A 19,918-nucleotide genomic window follows, 5' to 3' on the forward strand; every position below is an offset into this window, starting at 1 on the left:
CACAGGTCCCTCCCAGTGCCAGTTCTGACTCTGCAGGGCACAGGCACATACACTGTTTGTTTGGACGTTGGGGGACACTTGCCCACAGAGCTGTATAAATTCCTTTAACATTCACTGTTGGCAGTGACTCCCAGATAGCAACAACAGAAACACACATCCCAGGATCCTGTTACATCCACTGCTACAAGCAGTACTAGGTTTAAGTAGTACTAACAGCAAAACCCCCTAGTGCAGGTATCTATCATTTTCAAGCTGTAGGCAGGACGTGGCACCACTTCCCCTCTAGACTGAACTCATGTACTGGAGTCTTAAAAGTAAAAACTGCAGCTTTTACCTGTAGGCAGAAGGGGGAGGAACAGTTATTTCTAAATTAATATGAGCCCCTCTATAAACAAACACGTGCTGTCACTATGGAGGAGCAGGTGAAGTGTTTCCCAGCAGGCTAAGGCACCAATATTGGCCTATTAAAGAAGCTGCTGGTGTTGTTACCAGGACTACATACGATTTTAAAACATGAGTTATGGGGTAAGCACGCAGCTCTGCAAGACACACAGCATCTGGGCCTGAAGAGCCATAGGATTTAATTCACCTTCACAAATAAGATTCACCAGTCAGATTCACCACAGTGGGAAGATGGATAATGACCTCTTATGTCAAGGAAACAGCAAATACTCCAGGCTAATTTCCTTATATGGAAGAAATTTAAACACTCCACAATAAATTAACATTTTCCTTGTCCCCACAACTTGTCCATTGCATAATTTAAAGGAGACTGGGAATCCCAGGAAGGAACATTTACTCTGTGCTAGAGGGCATATCAATGGCCAAGTATCTGTAGGGATATATATTGATATGTACTGATATTCACAGCTGACTTCAGCCCCAACTTGTACGTCACAGGTAACAGCCAAAGTCTAAGCTGGCAGTGGCACTCTCAAAACCAAATCACACCATGCATCTCTTCTGAAGTCACCTTCTGTCCTGCAAAAGGCCCTATGACTTCTTGCCCCATATCCCCAGTACCGACAATACAATTTAAACAAGCACCGAGAGGCAAAGTTTCACATTAGAGGTAAAAACAGGTCCAGTTTCGAGACAAGAAGTGGCAAATCAAGTTTGGAAAATATTTAATAGCACTGTTTCCCAGCAGACCCCTGACCAGAATCATAACCAGACTTCTAAAAAGTATCTTATTTTTAGATCTGAAAATTTGTCTTTATTTTTTACAAAACGGATTCCAGGAAGTTTAAAAGGCAATATCATAGAGGACTTGGGCGCAGAAATCAGGTGTAGTCATTCAAAGCATTCAAGTAGGAATATGGTAATATAAATATTTGAAAAGCATCTTTTATCATAAATGTTCAAAACATATACTCATTGCAAACTGAGCAACTCATTGCAAACTGAGCCAGCAACTCATTGCAAACTGAGCAACTCATTCCAAACTAAAAACTGAGCTTTAGAGCACGTATTTCCCTGAACAGAAAAAAAAAAAAAAAGGAGTAACTTTTGAAATATTTCTAAAGGCCTGAAAGCTTTTTCCTTGGTTAGTTACATTAAAGACTTGCCTTTGATTAAATTCCTTCCTTTCCAAATACGGAAAGTGTTACCATCAGTCCACTGTTAGAACAGACAATAGGTTGCAAATTAATTCTGGTATAGTATGTTCCAACAAAGCCTAGAGTACAAAGGTGCTGAGGTGGCTCTGAGTTTAGTAGTCATCTCCTCTGCTGACAACCTCCTTGCACGTGGGGCGCAGCAGTATAGTGTGCTCAAACTGCGCCGTGTAGGAGCCTTTAATGTCGCACAAAGGGGGATATGGATCCACTATACCCAAGTCACACAGGTTCTTCAATGCCATTAGGTATTTGCTCTCTCCCAGGCGATCCAGCCATCTGCGGCAGAAGGCAAGAGTACCAAAGTTTTCATTGATAACGTTCAGCAAGTGCTTTGCTCTTGGAAGCCTGCAGGGAAAAAAAAGTAAGAATAATGTGTTTGAGAAGAGAGGGGTATCACCCACAAGCACTCAGTACAGAGATAAACCACACCAAATTAAGAAAAAGGCTAGGTTTCAAGGTATTTCAAGACATCTGGGGATGTCTTTCTATGTCAGTCGAGTTTTCCCCTCTGCACAAAGATACCCTTCGAACCAAATCCAAATGCTCCCCAACACACAGGCCCATCCGCCTCAAAGAGGGGTTGCTGGACTGTGAACATCCCTGCATCTAACTACTCAAAACTAAACGCAGTGACAGGAATCGGTCTCTTAATAAAAAGGACGATTCATTTTATAGAGAAAACCAGAATTCTTTCTGACCAAAAGTGACTGACAATCTGAACTAATTTAGGCCTAAAAATTATTGGCTACAAATTGTGAAATTTTACTTTTTAAGTCAAACACTTGGTAAGCTTTTCATTAATCCTTCTTGCAATATATAAGCATAAAAATTAGAGATATATAGATTGGCTAAGAAATACACTTCTTTCCAAACATAAGCTGTTCCTTTCCAATGTGTAAGGAAGGTAATTCTCCCCACACCTTTCTCATATTCCTAGATCATTCTGTGGAGATAAAATAGAACAATCTGGAAAAGCATGTCTGCCTGCTGTCTCTCTAACCCTAACAGCCTTCGCTTGGGAAAACACGTTGTGCTCCCAAGAAATGCCAAAATGTGATCCCAGTGAAAAAAGAAAACTAACAAGCTGGTTCATTTTACAGCCACGTGCTGAAACAAGAACTGAAAATGCAAGCAGCATCCATACAAACAAAACTGTTGAAGTGAGTAGCTCAATATATTCTGGGATAAAGACTGTGGCATGGAACTGAAATACAGATGTTGAGTTAAAAAACCCCAACCGAATGATGCATTCTATACACACACAATAGTCTATACACACAAATTCATATACATTCAAACAACCTACATGTTAATAATTCTAAAAATTACCAAAGACAGGAAGTAACACCAATGAGATTTCTGAAGACATAATAATGTATTTTCCCCATTTCCACATTCTTAGGAATTATTCCATATTGTTCCAGATATACACTTGGAGCATATTTCATAACAAGAACATTGCTAACACCACCCTTTGAGCCCTCTGACAGCCGTATCAATTAGTGAGGAACCTGTATCCAGTTTGAACCCTATGAGGCTCTAAGCACAAATATACCAACAAAACTCAACAAAATCCAACCTTATTGGCACATGCCCAACGTCAAAGTTCTTCATGTAATGAGAACACTCCATGTCATCATGAACAACACCTTTTCCCGTACTACCGAAGGTTTCTATAGCATATACTTCGCCTTCCTAAGGAGAGAAAAAGAAAGGGAACATGATGCAATATGAAAAGAACATTGGGCCATCCTGGTATAACAATCTCAGTGTAACCACCCCTGAATACAAGTAGTTAAACAGGAACAGATTCAATCACCATATCAGTGTAGAGAAAAATCTGATGCAGAGATCACACGTGGGGAAGTTACAGACACCTCCAAATCAGCAGCTACTTCTGCTGGCACCACTTGTTCTGAGTCACAAACATCACCCTGTTTCTAGTGACAACTTCTCAAAGTCATTGCAGTTAAAATATTGTCACAGTACACATCTAATATAGCTAAGAAACTACATTCTGCCCCAAAACATTTGCAGAAGTCCACAGTGGTCCCGAGGCAGCTTACATGTCTGTCTTACTCCGACATGCTTACTAGTGATCACTGCTGATCAGTGATCAGGCTTAGAACAAAATTAAAAGCTCTTTATCTCATTATCAGTCTTTTAAATAAGCCTTCTTATCTTGTTAGCACAGAAGCTTACATCAAAATGGGGCTAAATCTCAGGTTACAGATTTTAATACTGCCTTTCTGACTGGTGCAGGTTGCCACATACGGTACAGCAGTCTCTTCCCTGGCTCCAAAACACAACTCAAACATCCTTCATGTAGCCTCTCACACTAATGTGCTGACTTATTTTTGTACCTGCAAAGAAAAACTGCTCTGTAAGTTTTTTCAAGAAAGGTATCGAATCTACCTGTACTTGCAAAAAGTCATCCAAAGCTACAGCGCTACAGAAATACTTCTCAAGAATTACCTGAGCAAAATAAGATTGTTATTTTGTCTTTTTAATCACAGAGTGAACAAACAAGGAAAGTGTGAAGAAGTGGCAGGTCAAAACACCTCTCCAGAAAATTCTGGTCCCCCCCCAGAAAGCAAGGTAATGGCTTTCAACTAAGAGGGCAGATTTAGATCAGTCATGAGGAAGAAATTCTTCCCTGTGAGGGCAGTGAGGTCCCAGCACAGGCTGCCCAGAGAACCTGTGGCTGCCCCATCCCTGGCAGTGTTCAGGCTGGATGGGACTTTGGGCAACCTGGGCTAGTGGAGAGTGACCCTGCCCATGGCAGGGGGTTGGGGCTAGATTGGCTTTGAGAGACCTCCCAACCCAAACCACTCTGATTCTAAGAGTCTAAATTCACCCTGAAATTTGAATTTCAGTTGTTCTCCCTGCTTCTAGAGTGCAACGATAGAATGCTGCATTATTGTCACAAACACAACACTGAGAAATAAATACACAGGAGTTTCCATAAGCATCACTAAGGCCATTCAGATTTCAAGGTGGGGAGTATTGTTGTCCGTTGGGGTGTTTTTTGTTTTCAAATAGCAGGGTTCCAAGGCTTCAATCTCCTAAAGCCTATCTGGTTAGATAGCAGAACACACCAGGGCTAAACGGAGAAGCCACACAGACAAAACAACAGTGATCTTTCCTTTACAGGAGCACTGCGGTGTCCCTCTGCTGCCATTACCCACCAGGACGACAAACATTACACACTAGGACTGCACAAGAAATACTGTTGTTGCAGTGACAGTTGGGGAAGCTTAACAGAAAGACTTAAGAACTCCATTTACCTCCATCCTTGTGGCTTCTCCTCCTTTCACAATGGGTACCGTTTTCCCAGCGTGTATCCTGTATGGCCCAATCGAGTGTCCGTTCAAGTTGCGAATTGGTTTCACTGTTGAAGGAAACAGGATCGTTACATTCAGCTTCCTCACACATGTCAAACCCTTCATGGCCATCTGGTCTGTCAGCCCATGCTCAAAGTACATCAGTGCCTCATCCTACTGCAGAGGACTGAACATAAAGCTAGCCACACATCTTGTGCTGATGCCAGCCAGGACACAAGCTAGTTCTGTGTGCTCTATCAGAACCTCAGTATCAGAGGTTAGCGACTCCAACAGCAACTGAAGTTTATATTGATGCAAGTCAAACAACAGGTATCAAATAACTTGTACGTTTTGCAACAGCTACATCTTAGCCACTGAAGATGCAACAGCTACATCTTAGCCACTGAAGATGCAACAGCTACATCTTAGCCACTGAAGATGCAACAGCTACATCTTAGCCACTGAAGATGCAACAGCTACATCTTAGCCACTGAAGATGCAACAGCTACATCTTAGCCACTGAAGATGCAACAGCTACATCTTAGCCACTGAAGATGCAACAGCTACATCTTAGCCACTGAAGATGCAACAGCTACATCTTAGCCACTGAAGATGCAACAGCTACATCTTAGCCACTGAAGATGCAACAGCTACATCTTAGCCACTGAAGATGCAACAGCTACATCTTAGCCACTGAAGATGCAACAGCTACATCTTAGCCACTGAAGATGCAACAGCTACATCTTAGCCACTGAAGATGCAACAGCTACATCTTAGCCACTGAAGATGCAACAGCTACATCTTAGCCACTGAAGATGCAACAGCTACATCTTAGCCACTGAAGATGCAACAGCTACATCTTAACTATTCACATCACAATACTAGGAAAGAAGAGCCAAGAATACTCCTCCAGAGGCAAGCCAACCACAAAACCCCCACGTTATTTACGCAAATCGCTCATACCATAGTTTTAGTACAGGGCTCTTTTCAATAGGACACAAATCAATCAGTATTTGTAAAAGATATATACTCCAAGAACAACTATCATTACATAAACAACCACCCTGTGGCAGGGGGGCTGGAACTCTGTGATCTTTGGGGTCCCTTCCAACCCAGACCATTCTGTGATTCTATGACAAATGAAAGGACTCACCTTGGTATGTTTTGCCATCGATTTCAACCTCGTAGGACTCCATAACTTCCTGTATGGCCTCCCCCACATCGCAGAGACGTACATCTATTCCAGCACACTGAAAATAAAGCACAAATGTAAGTGGAAAAGAATTGCAAAGCTCACTGTAAAAGACTTGGTAAACGACTTACACAACGATCATACCTTTATTCCAGTATTTGTGGCATCCTTTACAGCTTGTAATAGCCTGTCATATTTTGGATTGAATGTGACTGTAAAAGCACAGTCAATAATATGACCTGAAATCAGCAGAAGTTAAAAGATTAGTGTCACAGTCTTTGCACAGTGTTCTCAAACTTTTAATTGAGAAATAAAAACTAACCACTAATGTGTGTCCCAAAATCTATTTTGCAGATATCATCATACTGCAGGACTGTTGGATCCCCAGCATTGGGAGTGTAGTGGGCAGCACAGTTATTCAGGGAGCACCCGGTAGGAAATGCAAGACCTGCATTTAAACCATTCTCCTTGATCAGCTTACGTGAGCAGTCTTCTAGTTTTTCACTAAAAGGCAGAGGGGAGGGAGAAGAGGAAAAGAACAGTTGTCATTCATGAATATTTCTTATCATGACTTCAAATAAATCAATGCAAGAACAAAGCATCAGAAAAATACTCAAGAAAATGTTTCAATCTGAAATCTTAAACAACTCATATGCTAACAAGGAGACCCTAGACTCGAAAACCTAAGTACAACATAGTCATCTCCCACTGGTGTTGGATTTCCTACCCTTTCTTGGGTGGAACAGAGTACTTTGCTGGTCGTCTTACTCTTAAATTTAAAGCTGCATTTAACCCATTTTTTCCTGAGCAGAAGAGGTTATACAACTGAGTTTAGGCAAATAAAGCACATTCTTTACCATTACTGGGATTTAAAAGGAAAAAAAAAAAGTAAAAAAAATAGTATAGTCCTCTCATTCAGTAAAAAACAAATTTGAAAATAAAGAAGAATAATGATTTAAAATAAAAATAAGGGATTACTGTGATAAAAATAAAACCTTATGAGACCAGCATTTGTTCTTGTTTTTTGTCTACTTCCAAGCTGTTAGCTACTGGAAAGCTACACATCCACCACTGCATGCTCCCACAGTGGCAGTGAATGATGTGAACTGTAACTCACACCAATACACCATACTCTGATTTACTTTAAGCAAGCTATTCACTCAGAGCAGCCTGGAAGAGAGAGCTTATTTTAATAGACAAGGTACTTTAGGAAGAAAAGTCATATTTTGAGAAAATTATTGCTTGTAACTATAACAGTCAAGCTGGGTAATTCAGTATTACAGATTTGTTTCAGCCAGACTTCAGTGACATCAGGCAGAGAGCACCTGAATTTGGGAGCTAACCTGTCCTGGATCAGTGCAGTACCTGGACAGTAGACGTTTGCTTTAGATAAACCGAAAGATAGAAAAAGGAATAGTTGGAAGAGTCAAGAGAATCAGTTCAGACTAATTATTTTTTTTAAACTTTACCTCAAACTCAGGCTTATCTTAAGAAATAACTGAGTAAATGGATTGTTAACTGAGCACACCCCAAAAAACACCACTGGGTTTCTTCAGAAATAGTCAGCAAAACCCAAAAATCTTCTGTCCTGGACACAGCCATGCCCTTCTTATGCCTCTTCACCCACCCCCAGCCTCAGGCTGCACCTGCACTGCCCATCCACACAGCATTTCACTGGCAATTCTGGGAAAAGCCAGGCTGTTTACTACCACTGCCGTGCTTCCCGCAGCAGTGCTTAAGGAACTCACATGCAAGAGCAGCCATGGCACACAATGTTAAAATCAAGCACGTGCTCAAAGTAAACACAACTGAAACCTTAGTTTGAGATTCAGTACCATCTCAGACCCTGTAAAGCTGCATAAGCTGAGAACATGTTGTAAGAGGAAGCAGTTGAAGATACCAGTTGTGTACTTCAAACAGAAATCCCCGCCAACACTCATGACACAGTCAATTAAGCACACAAAATTGAGACTAAGTCCCTCCCCTTTTGGAGGAAGAGGAAGAAGAATCTACAATGGAGGTTACTGAGAAGATCTGCGTCCTCACCAGATTTCTATCATTGTCATTCCAGGTTTTATCCAGCTCATAACGTATTTCCTCACTTGTCTGTGTGCCTCTGCAGCCTCCCGAAAGTCATTCCAGATTTCCTCACTGGCTTGGTCTAGTGCTTTCTTTTCTTCACTAGTTGTTCTCCAAGCAGCAGTTCGCCTTCAAAATAAATAAAGCACGTTGTGAAAAGTTACCATAATCATGGTAGTCATTACAACTTCTGTCTGAAGCCTGCAAAGTCTTTTTTTACCCAGTCAGGCCTACGTTCTCATCTACAATTAAAAATATACCAATTCATAACATTTTCAGAATAAAATAACCCTGTTATTTATCAGCACCACAAACTGGCACCTGTGAAAGGCAGTAACACTGCAGGAAAAAAAACCCAACACCCAAACAACCAACAAAAATCCAACACTGAAATTTAACTTGGACCATGAACAGTTTTATTCCCCATATGTTTTCAAAAGTTTTTACCTCCCAATCCCCACAGAAGCCCAGAGAAGCATGCATATACTTTAGATGAGAATGGGCATATAGAATTCCAATCCAGGCCTGCAAGTTTACCTTGAGTTTAGCAGAGCAAGTCACTGCCACATGCTCTGCTCACACAGAAAGTTTATTTTCTGCACAACTGCCCTCATTCAGACAGTGATGTACCAGTACGGAGAAGAATCTCAGCACTGCAGTGTAGCTACTTGGCCCAGCAACTGTTACTGCACAGAAACAATAAGCTCCTTCAAAATTTAAGAACTTGCAGTTCCAGTAGTACTTTTGCCCATCCTCCCCACGTGCAGGTAATAACACCTAACACAGTGCTTAGTAACTCTGACACGTGCCAGCAAGTTGCTTTCTAAATCTGCTGGATGACAAATTAACTGTTGTTCCAGGAGAACACCATTCATTTGGGCTCTTTAGCAGGTGCATAGAACAAACACAAGAATAACTTTCAACATAACACTAAATACAAGATTAGTTTTGCATGTGTTTGGGTTTTTATTTTTTTAATAAATTATGCAAGAAGCTACATAACTAAGACTCCAAGAAAACAAACAAACCAAAAAGTAATTTAAGATCTCCAGCAACTGTCAGGCTTTAATTAAAAGACTGCTCTTCTGCTTACAAAGCAGAGATACCCTTCAAAGGTGAAGCTCTGACCCTGCAATGACACAAAATCCCCCAGTGGTAACTCCAAGAACTCTGTACATCCTATGCAGCACATCCTGGCAGGTGGGTCAGAAAAGAAAAGGGATGGCAGACAACATGGAACAAAGATGCTGTACTACAACAATAGTCTCCAAATTTAGAAGTTAACTTATACCTTTATGTAAATGAACTGATTCTAAGCAAAAAGCTGAATATGCAGAGTTCAAGGATTACTTTTTGAAATCCAGGAGTGTGGCTAACTTACCTGTTCCACAGGTAAGTAATTTGGCTCTGCCCTAAGAGTTTCCTTCACAGCCAAAAACCAGCTTTGCAAATTTACTGCATTTTGAATTGAGTTTTTATATAGTGTGGAGAGGCCTACAGTCCTAAAGCAGAGCTGAAGAGATAAAGAAGGATAACAGGTGATTCCATAAATTTTTTCCTCAGGAAAACCCTTTTGTTTCCCTTGAACTTCTTGCTCCTTTTCAGATAAAGTTAACAACAGTGCAAAAGAGAAACCCCATGCTTACTTTTCTGAGCAGCTTTCTTGTTCCAGCAGCAAGCATGACACATACTACTCTTAGAATTTGCCTTAAAACTGGTAAATTCCACCAAGAAAAAAACCAAACAACCCACAAAAGCAACAGGCTGCAACATCCCAGTCTTCTTAGTGCCCTTGGAAACTGGACAGCTGCCAGCACAGTAGCCATGGCAGAAGAAGATGTAAAATGCATACTGCAAAACAGCAGGAAGACTTTGGGATCCTTTCAGCCTGCTCAGGATTCCAGCAGGGAACAACACCCTCTGGTAGCAAGAGCTGCTGCTGACAGAGTCTGGGCAGCTGCTCTGCCATCAGACTCAAGGGCAAACTCCAGTCAACTTGCAGGAATCTGTCCTCACTCCATCCTGCTGTATTTCAGCATACAGCCACTCCTGAGGACAAGTGAGGGACAAAACAGCCTCTGTGTTTAAAAATACTCTATTGGCCTCAAAGCATTTTGCTGCCAAAGCTGCACCACAGGAAAGGAGGCAGCAGGAAAAGCCACTTGGGCCTAAGCATATCAGGACAGGTGAAAAATCAATTGATCAGATAAAGATCTCACACCAAGTATCAAGTCTGAGGACAGTTTCCTAACACACTGCCTATAAGGTAAATCAGCTGAAGAAGTTCACCTCTTGCTCCAAGCTAGTTGTTCCCATCTCCTCACTCCAGCTCACAACCCCAGTTTTCACTAGTACAAACCTTTGTGCTGTAAACTAGGTTTTAGTGATCAAAGATAAGAATTCCAGAAAATAATTCTTCTGGATTATTTTTAACCCAGATAACTGTCCTGGGGCAAAAACCAAGCAGGTAGGGACAAGAATTCCTTAACAAAATCAGCATCTCAGGAAATAGTGCTTACAGCTTTTCCATCCTGTCACATAATTTCAAATACACGTGTCTCCAACAAAAAATGCCAGCCTTCAAACACCACTAAGTATTCAAGGCATAAAAATATCAAAGTTGTTAGCATGTTGTCTACAGAAGAATTGATTTTCTGCTATTTTTCCCCCTGAAAATGGAATGATACCCACTTCTAGTTCAACTTCCCACATGAAATACACAATTCTGGGTTGATGAGAGGTAACTTTAGAAAGCATGTGACATCAAAGTTAAGAATAGAAGTGCAACTCTTTAAAATAAATCCAAAACCCAACTGACCTCAGCATGAGTAAGCGAAGTGGCGCAAAAATGCTTCACTGCATAGAAAATTTGTTGTGGCTTAGCCCCAGCAAGCAACCAAACACCACGCTGCTGCCGCTCGCTCCTTGTCCCCACAACAACTCAGCAGGATGGGGAATAGAATCAGAAGAAACAGGCAGAACTCATGGAATGGGATAAGGACAGCAAAGGAAGAGGAAAGTAACGACAACAGTAATATTCCAAGGCAGCTACACCAAAAGCTCATCAGTATCCTTTGGGTTCCTCTCATGAGGCAATCTATGGCAAGAATCCAAGGAGCCTCTGGGCCAGTCACAATGGGGTGTTTTGACCACTTGTTCCCAGTTAGACTCACTTTGGGCTCCAGTACAGTCACCTGTTGGGATCACCTGTCACTCCCAAAATACAGATGGGTTCTGCCCCTTCACAGATTGATGATATTACAGTACACACAGTCTTATACTCTTATACTCTTCCAGATCCGACATGCCAGGCCACTGAACCCACACAGTCCAGTAAACAGAGTAGTCCCTTTTCTCCACTTAGCTAATGGTGGGGCCCCTCTAATTCTGGTTATCATATAATATAGGGGATGGGCCTGATGATCTCAAGGTCCCTTCCAACCCCTACAATTCTGTGATAACTGCATAGAAGTCCCTTCAAGATCTTAAGCAAGATCAGCCCTTCCACTGTGTCTAGGATACCTCCTGCTGGAAACTGGTGTGCCATTATTCCTGGAAGAATCCCCTTTTGTGATTGTTTTTCCTTGCAACTCATATACTCATGTCTCTGGGGTTCAAGGTGGGTCTTCCATCCCACTTCATGTTCTCTTCATGGTCACACAGGTAAAACCACAGGGTGTCTCGTGGTGTATACCCTCTACATTCTCTCTCTTGAGCAGAGGAACAGTCACATCTAATAGCTGAGATGCCAGTCTGTACATGTGGGGAGTAGGACATATTTCCACTGAATTGTTGGAACTCCCAGGACAGTTTCTCTGCTGCCAAGATAAGGGAGGAAGAGAGCCTTTCTTGGTATTGCTGGAGCCAGCCAGATGCTGGTGCCTCTTCAGCTTTCCAGTCCACTACTGCCAACAAGCTGGCATACGATGACAGTGCACTCCATACAAGCTCCAGCCACACAGTTCAGGTACACTGGACTTCATCAGGATCAGTGGGTAACCACATGTTGTTCAGGCCATAGCAAACCATCTCCCCACATGGCTAACTCCCTCAGGTACTGACACCTCTCTCCATGGTGATCCACCTGCCTGGATGTCCTACCTCATTTTCACTAAAGGAACACATTTCCCTCACACTTGACAAAGTTGCCTCCATTGGCTGAGGGCTCGTGTCTTTTTTCCCAATCATTCTGTCAGTGCCCCCTTTTCCAGACAGGGCTCCCAGCTGTTTGGCCTCTCCCTGCCTTCTAATTCCAGGCTACTGGCCCCATTATCCCAGTATCAGAGGGACCAACCAGGTAATGATGTGCTCCCATAGATGATGGCACAAAGCTTTTCACGTGTCTTGCAGCTCACTTCAGGACAGGGATTGGGGGTGGGGGTTCTCTGGTTCTCGCTCTTCTGCCTGTTCTTGTGGTGGTCCTGGTTTACCATCAGCCCCACTAAGTGAGATTTTTTTTGTGTGTGTATTTTTTCTTCTGTATGGGGGTGACTGACACTGTCACAGGGTGGGTTGGGTTTTTTTGGATCACTTGCACTGCCTATCACCGGGGTTTGAGTAGCCACAGCGCCTGTTGCAGGGGTTTGGGTAGCCACACTGGGTGTGGCCCCTCACAACTCCTCATGAAAATTAACTCTATCCCAGCTGAAAGCCAGGACAAAATCAAATTGTTATTCAGAAGAAGAAATATCCTGGTATTTATATCAGCTACTAATTTAAGTAGCTGCTTATGTTAGGAAATGCTAAAGTAGCTCATAAGATTTAAATAAGGAACAAAACAAGCATATATTTGCTTAAACAAGTTATATAAAGAAACTATTTCAGGTTCCTTAGAAAAGTATATCATTCTTCCACACCAAAACATTCTTGGTATAGAAAAGATATCCATCCTGCTTTCCTGTTAGAAAAGGTGGTGTGTTTTGGTTTTTGGGTTTTTTCCTCCCTCTTTACAAATGAATAGTAGCAAACTCATGGTAAAACATTTAATCTTCAATATGTAACAGAAGTGTAACAATAGTGTGTCATTTTTTAATAAACTCTGAACATGCTTACTGTGTTAGCATAATCTAATTGTCTGGATCACTTAACTTGTGTCATACTGAACACAGCACAGGCATATGCAGGCTCTTCAGAATTAAAGAATCACTCCTGGATCAGCCTGTAAGGACTACACTGTGACAGTGCTTCATCAGCATGCTAATATTGTGCACACAAACAAGGCAGTCATTTATAAATAAATATGAGCACATCTGATCAAATAGAAGTCATTAAGAAAGGCTTCCTCAAAACCAAATTTTAACCCCCTTAAAAATGAAACCATATTATCTGTGAATATATGAACACAATTTAAAGGATATAGTAGAACTATGTTGCTTACTCTGAGAAATGACTTTAAGCAACCAATAAATGTTTCAAAGGAATTTGATTCTGAAAAAACAACCCTGAAAACTAAATGCCACCTTCACTAACAGAAGCATTCACCTGCTCCTCCTCCCCTTTTGGTTTAGCATATTTTTTCAGAGTCTTGGTTCAAAATTTCGTGGGAAATTTTCACTAATACTTGATCTTTCAATTCAGATTTTCATGCAATTCAAGATGATTCCACATCCCCCCTCATACAAATAAAACACAATCTTTCACAACACTTCATGTAGGAAAAATCAGGAAACTCAGTCAAGCTGGTATCCTAATTCCTAAAAAAGCTTTAAGGAAATAGTAGTATCCTATCAAAACGTAAGGATGGACGTGTCCATTCCAGTAAACCACTAGAAGCTGTTGCTTGTTTAGTAAAATCACACTTTATTCCCTCATCCCTATGAATTATAAAAAAACCCAGCATAGCTGATGGTAACTATATATTCATACAAACAAAATATAGAATATACCACTTAGGCCTTTAAATTAAACTGTCTCATAGTATGAGACTGACATACCTCTACCAAACAAGAAAAAAAAATAACAATAAGTTGACATCTAGATGCCCCCAAAACTGCTGCATAACACTGCTTCATCTACCTGAATTTTAAACCTTCACTCAGTTCAAAGTCAGACCATGTTACTCTTACAAGCTGCCTACTGAAATCTTGCATTTCAAGGTCCCCTGCCTCATGGCAATCCCACTCATACAGGCTTTATCTTAATTAAGAGAGTAGGGAAGGAGGAACGTTTCTGGCCTGAAGACTTCTATTTATCAAGTTCTTAGATGATCTAGTTTAAAAAAAAAACAACAAACCCAAACCCCCCACATATCACAACTCACATTGTTCAATTAGTTGTACATTAACTCTTGCAATTCAGCACATCATTTATATTTTAAGCTTAAAAACACTCACCCATCTTGTGATGGTGGGTATTCACATTCTTCTCCCTTTGGGAACGCATTGCTGGGAAATAGATCACATATTGGAATAGAAGGTGGATCTGTCTGAACCTTAGCTGTTGAGTATAATATAAGAAAGTTTTACATACAGTACGCTGGAAATACCAAGTATCTTATTTCAACTTCAAAAATGAAGTGGCAGAAATTATTTGAGATCCCCTTACTAGGATCTGGGCTACTATCAAAACAAGATCATAATCACAGTGCCCTCATATATTGGCCAAGGTGGCTTTCAGAGATACAAAAAGAAGGAAACTCACCCAGACTTAGCCTACAGACCCAAACTACATTCCAAAATTTGTTTCAACTGCCGAGACCAGTGCACACACATGCTTATACTAAATACTCATGCAGTCTATCTTTATTTTTGTGCTCGATACCTACGTCCTTTCTTCTTTTTCTTCTTCTTCTTCTTTTTCCCCGTTGCTCCATCTCCTTCACCCTCCCCATCTAGAGGAAAGAAAGCACTCAAGTGAACATAAACCTTAAAGAACCAAAGAATTTTGAATGAGACACAAAAACCACCTGGGCTATCTGGAAACACATCTTTCAGAGCAGAAGTTAACGGGTTACAAGAAAACAGCCAGAAGCTGCCACCAAACTATTAGCATTTTCAGTCCCTATATCAAATACAGACATAAGAAAATAGTTTTTAAAGGTGATGGCTTAAACATATCATCAAACAGAAAAAAAAAAAAAAAAGCAGCTAAAAGTAAGTTTTCACAAAGTTTTGCTTCAAACTCCTCTAAATTCACCCAAAAAGGTGCCTGAGACTGAGGAAGGTCATGAGAGAGACACAACAGCTAACAAAAAGCTAGGAGCTCCTGCTTCAAACCCATCTTCTGATACTTCAGCTAAAGGAACTTAACATACCCAAACAAGTACTTAGGTTAGGATGAGTTTAATCTGAATGTAATAAGGAAGGTCACAACCAGCACCAAACAAAACTGCAGCACATAGGATGTACCAGTCTGAAGTCTTCAAAGAGCACAGCATGTAACCACCAAGAATTGGCCACCCCACGTTAACAGTCACATCTGGGAATTGACAATAACCCTGTGGACTTCACATCTGCCTACATCCCAATGCTTAGTTACTTCACACACGATGAAGTATTCACCTAATGTGCTACCATCTAATTAAACCTTCTGGACCTAGCCACAATTAATTTCAAAATGAGTAAGTATTAGTCATCTACCCTTAAATATTTATTTTGATCTAAAGCAAAAAGTAAAATCAAAGTAACTTTTATACTCAAGTCAAAGCACTGCCATTTTTAATGCATTTACACATAAACTTGTATTTTGCTCATTTGCCTACAAACAAAACCAAACTAAAATACTGACCAGTTTACAGTCACTAGATTTCAAGCCTCTCATGATGGCCAGTGTCACCTGCATTTTTATGCCATAGTGACTGATATAACACAGCAGCTGTCAGGGCAAATTTCAGTAACGTGCCATCCTCACCTTTCCCAAGCTCATTTTCACATTAGTTATCTTAATTTGAATTTCTGTAAAAAACTGCAAGTATAAATGGTTTGTAACTACACTGTAGTCCATCCTACCAGATTCTCCATCAACCTGTATTTCATGGGCAGCTGAAAATCCTTAAGAGTGCATTTAAATTTCTTTTAAGATGCAGTAACTGCCACATTTCTCTTGACCTTGAACTGTGTTCAAACCATTCATCAAGAAATTAAATTAGATGCAACTCCAGTTCATTCACCAAGTTATTTTTTTTTATTTTTTTTAAATGCTAGGCTCAAACAGGAAAAAAAAAAAAGCAGCACAGCATTTAAATGTCGTGGCTGTTGCTATCTGCTTATTGTGGCTTTTTCATACATCACTGCACGTGAACCTGCCAACTTCAAGCCAGGCTAACCAGGTCTACGCTTTCATGTCCTTGAAGACTGCTGCAGACTAACTGTGCTGCCAGAAACATAACTACTGCATCTGACCAATTCCTTATTTGTCTTTAGGTTATTCAGCGGGCAATGAAAATGTATTTTCACCAGAAAAGCAATTTCAGATCTTTGTAAAACTGAAGTCCAACTTCATCCCACTTCGGTACAGCTGTTTAACACCTGAGCCTAACCTAGTGCAAAAGTGTTATCTCTCAGCATGTTTTAACACTGCAATGGCAATCTGAAGAGCACTTCTTAATCTTGCCCAAATTTCAAAAGGCATAAAGTCTGAGGCTATTTAATCAGGGGCTTATCAAGGTCGGGGGGTGGGGGGGGAGGGAATGTGTGTGTGTGTAGGTATTTCATTGGTTTTAATATAACACAGCATCATGTCTTAAGCAACACCTCTGACACTACACAATTAACATGGCAAGCAGTGAGAACCACTACAGTCAACATCACACAGTTGTCTTCAAAGACCTTACAGTGAATTTTTTTTCTGAAAAAAAAAAAAAATAAAAATTGTTGTATTTCTAAAAATACATCCAGGTCTAATATGTAGAAAAAAAAGGAAAATTACTCTTTTAGTCATAGCACCACTTTGGGGAGAGGAAGGGTATTCTTTCTAATACTGCAATGTTAATTGCTTATACTGCAAAAAGCATGGAATAACACAGCACTTGATCTGCCATGTGTTATTTCTCCACAGATGGAACTAGAACTACTCTAATAAATTTCCAAGGAACTCTCTTCATTGTATAAAGTTTTCACTATCTTCCTCAATACTTCTTCAGTTGCAATGATGGCAAAGCATAATTACTGCATTAATTATCTTTCAACTCCATAAGTGGAAATACACCATAAAACAAATAATCCATCATAATATACTTCCATGGAAAGTAATTGCGTAAGGCTGCATGCTACAATATAATTAATAACATTCAAAGATTAATTTCTTGCTAATTTTATATATCCTGGCACACTTATTTCATTTTTTTAAAAACTTCAATATCTGATTAATTAAACTGAATCATTAATTCCAGCAAGAGCCAACAAAGAAGACTTCTAAGCAGAATAAGAAACATTTTAGTGTGCTGAACAAACTTCAAATGATAATTCACAAGAAGGAAACTGAATTACTAAATTAAGAAATGCATTTTCTTAAATGTCCATTTCTATTGAAAATCACCCATTAAAAAAAAGGAAATAGAGCAGCTTCATCAGATATTCCTAGAGAAAAGATGCACTCAGTCTGGGTTTCAATACCAGACACTTATAAGGCACTTGCTTAGAACATCAGGTGCCTAGCACGAGCAACACTCATGGTGTATACCTTCCCTGTGTTTTAATCTCTTCCTGGTTCAGTTTCAATGTAAAATTAAGATCACAGACACAGGTTGCAAGTCACTGGTAAAGCTACTAAGACTTTCTATTTATTAAAATGGTCCCATAAAATTTCTCTTCTATTTTTTTGTTCTTAGCCAAGAATAAGAGACATAATTTGGAACGTACGTTCCCTAGGTCAGTATAAATTTAATCGAAAATTATTTATAGCTTACCTTATCTTAAACTAAACATTTCCCTGCAGTAACAAGATCCTTGAAAACAAGAAGCTTGGACAAACCTGATTTTTATATGTGTGTGTGTACACACACATATATATATACATATGCGCATGCACGACAGCTAAATTGTTGCCAAAAAAGTAAAATACAGTTGGATCTCACCTATCAAGCTAAAAAAATCCCAAAAAGAAAACACAAGAAACCCCCCCCCCCAAAACAACAAGACCCCAAACGACATCTGTAAAAGGTTTCTTAAAATGGGAGTCTAGGAAGAAGTTGAAACTGGACATGTCAAAAGAAAGGTTACACTTGCCTTCATCATCATCATCTTTTTCTTTCTCCTCCAGTGCTTGCTTATCCAATTGTTTTGCTACATCATCAAGAGCACCTTCTATTTCTTTATCTGTTTCTTGTCCTGTTTATAAAATTAAAGCATGACCTACAGTAAAAACATAGCTCCACATGAGTAAACAAGAGCCCTCAAAACTTTATAGAAGTATTACGCTGCACTCATCCTACAGATACCAAAGCACAAGCAGGCTTTTTTCGCCCCAGCAGACCCACTGTGTAAGACTAAGGCATTACAGTGACAGGTACTGCTACTGCAACTTGTGTATAAAGGTAGCAGAATCCAGACACTTCTGATTACTTGGTTTTTTTTCTGCCAGAGTAACTAATTTTTCTTGCCAGCGTAGCCACCTGCTCTTGTGAGATAATATGGGCGTGAAGTAAATAATTATAAACGCACAGCACGATCATCACTGACTGGCAGCCTGCTAAAACACACCGAAACCGTGGGTCCTTCTCGCTATTTGCCCAGACTTGCTCTCTCTGAGAACTTGGGAGGGGTGAAGAGGCTCCATCATGCGGGATGACTTTTACAGCAGCAGCAGCAGCTTTACGCCTTTTCCCCCCTTAGGGCATAGGAGGGGGATGAGGGAAGGGGAGGCTTCTCCAGCGCGCACCGGAGCCGGGAGGATTTCCCTCGGCCCAGCTTCCCTGGTGCTGAGCGGCAGCAGCATCCCCCCGGCACCCTCCCGCCTCCTCCCCGCCGAGGGCTGCCCGCTCAGCCCGCTCAGCCGCCACGGGCCGGGACAGCGGCCTCGGCGGAGCCCATCACCCTGCTGCCCGCGCGGTGCCCGGCAGGTCCCTTTAACCGCCCACAGCCGCCCGCTGCCGCGTACGAGGCCCGGTCTGCCGGCTCGCAGTCCCCCCAGGCCGTCCCGCCGGCCTGTCAGCGGAGGCTCCCGCCGCGGCGCGGCGCGGCCCGACCCGGCTCCTACCCGCGGGGCCCGCTTTGCCCTTCTTCTTCTTCTTGCGCTTCTTCTTGGCACCATCCTCCGCTCCGAGCCCCGCCGCGCCTCCCTCCGCGCCGTCCTTGTCCTCAGGCTCCGGCGCCAGCTCGCCGTTGAGGTGCTTCTCCGCCTCGGCGGCCGCGCTGCCCGCCTGCCCCACGCCCGCCATGTCGCCGCGGCCGCGCCGCCTCCCGCACACGGTGCGAGCGAAAGAGAGCGAGCGACGCCACCGGCCCTCGGCTCTATGGTGAGCGCGGGGCACGCCGGGAAGGCTGGAGGACTCCGACGGGGAGGGGAGGAGGGAGAGCGCGGGGAGGCCTTCTGGTCTTCACCTCCCCGCTCACCGCCCCTCAGGGCGGTCTGGGAGGGGACGGGGGAGGACCTCGCTGCTGGTGGGTATCCGGCCGCGTGTTCGCGGTCACAGTCGCCTGCATGGCAGCCGGTTGCCAGTACGGCTGTGCCGCGGTCTGGCAGCCCCCGCTGTGCCCCGCAGCCTGCCCCGCTGTGCCCCGCAGCCTGCCCCCGCTCACCGGCCCATGGCGTGGGGTGCCGCCGCCGCC

At 42.1% G+C, this 19,918-nt stretch overlaps 1 protein-coding gene across 1 annotated transcript; it reads right to left on the minus strand.

Moving 5' to 3' along the window:
- Positions 1 to 1,110: 1,110 nt before the first annotated feature.
- Positions 1,111 to 19,577, minus strand: METAP2 (methionyl aminopeptidase 2). Its single transcript, XM_084276942.1, has 11 exons — positions 19,347 to 19,577; positions 18,377 to 18,478; positions 14,977 to 15,042; positions 14,546 to 14,648; positions 8,181 to 8,342; positions 6,457 to 6,638; positions 6,279 to 6,373; positions 6,096 to 6,192; positions 4,907 to 5,010; positions 3,199 to 3,314; positions 1,111 to 1,964 (listed from the first exon to the last, which is right to left on the minus strand). Exons 1-11 carry the CDS (start codon positions 19,525 to 19,527, stop codon positions 1,712 to 1,714), a joined length of 1,461 nt encoding a protein of 486 aa, XP_084133068.1. The 5' UTR covers positions 19,528 to 19,577; the 3' UTR covers positions 1,111 to 1,711.
- Between the last annotated feature and the right edge of the window lie 341 nt (positions 19,578 to 19,918).

This window comes from Gallinula chloropus (genome assembly GCF_964237585.1).
Source record: "Gallinula chloropus genome assembly, chromosome: 1".
In the NCBI taxonomy this organism is placed as follows: Eukaryota; Metazoa; Chordata; class Aves; order Gruiformes; family Rallidae; genus Gallinula; species Gallinula chloropus.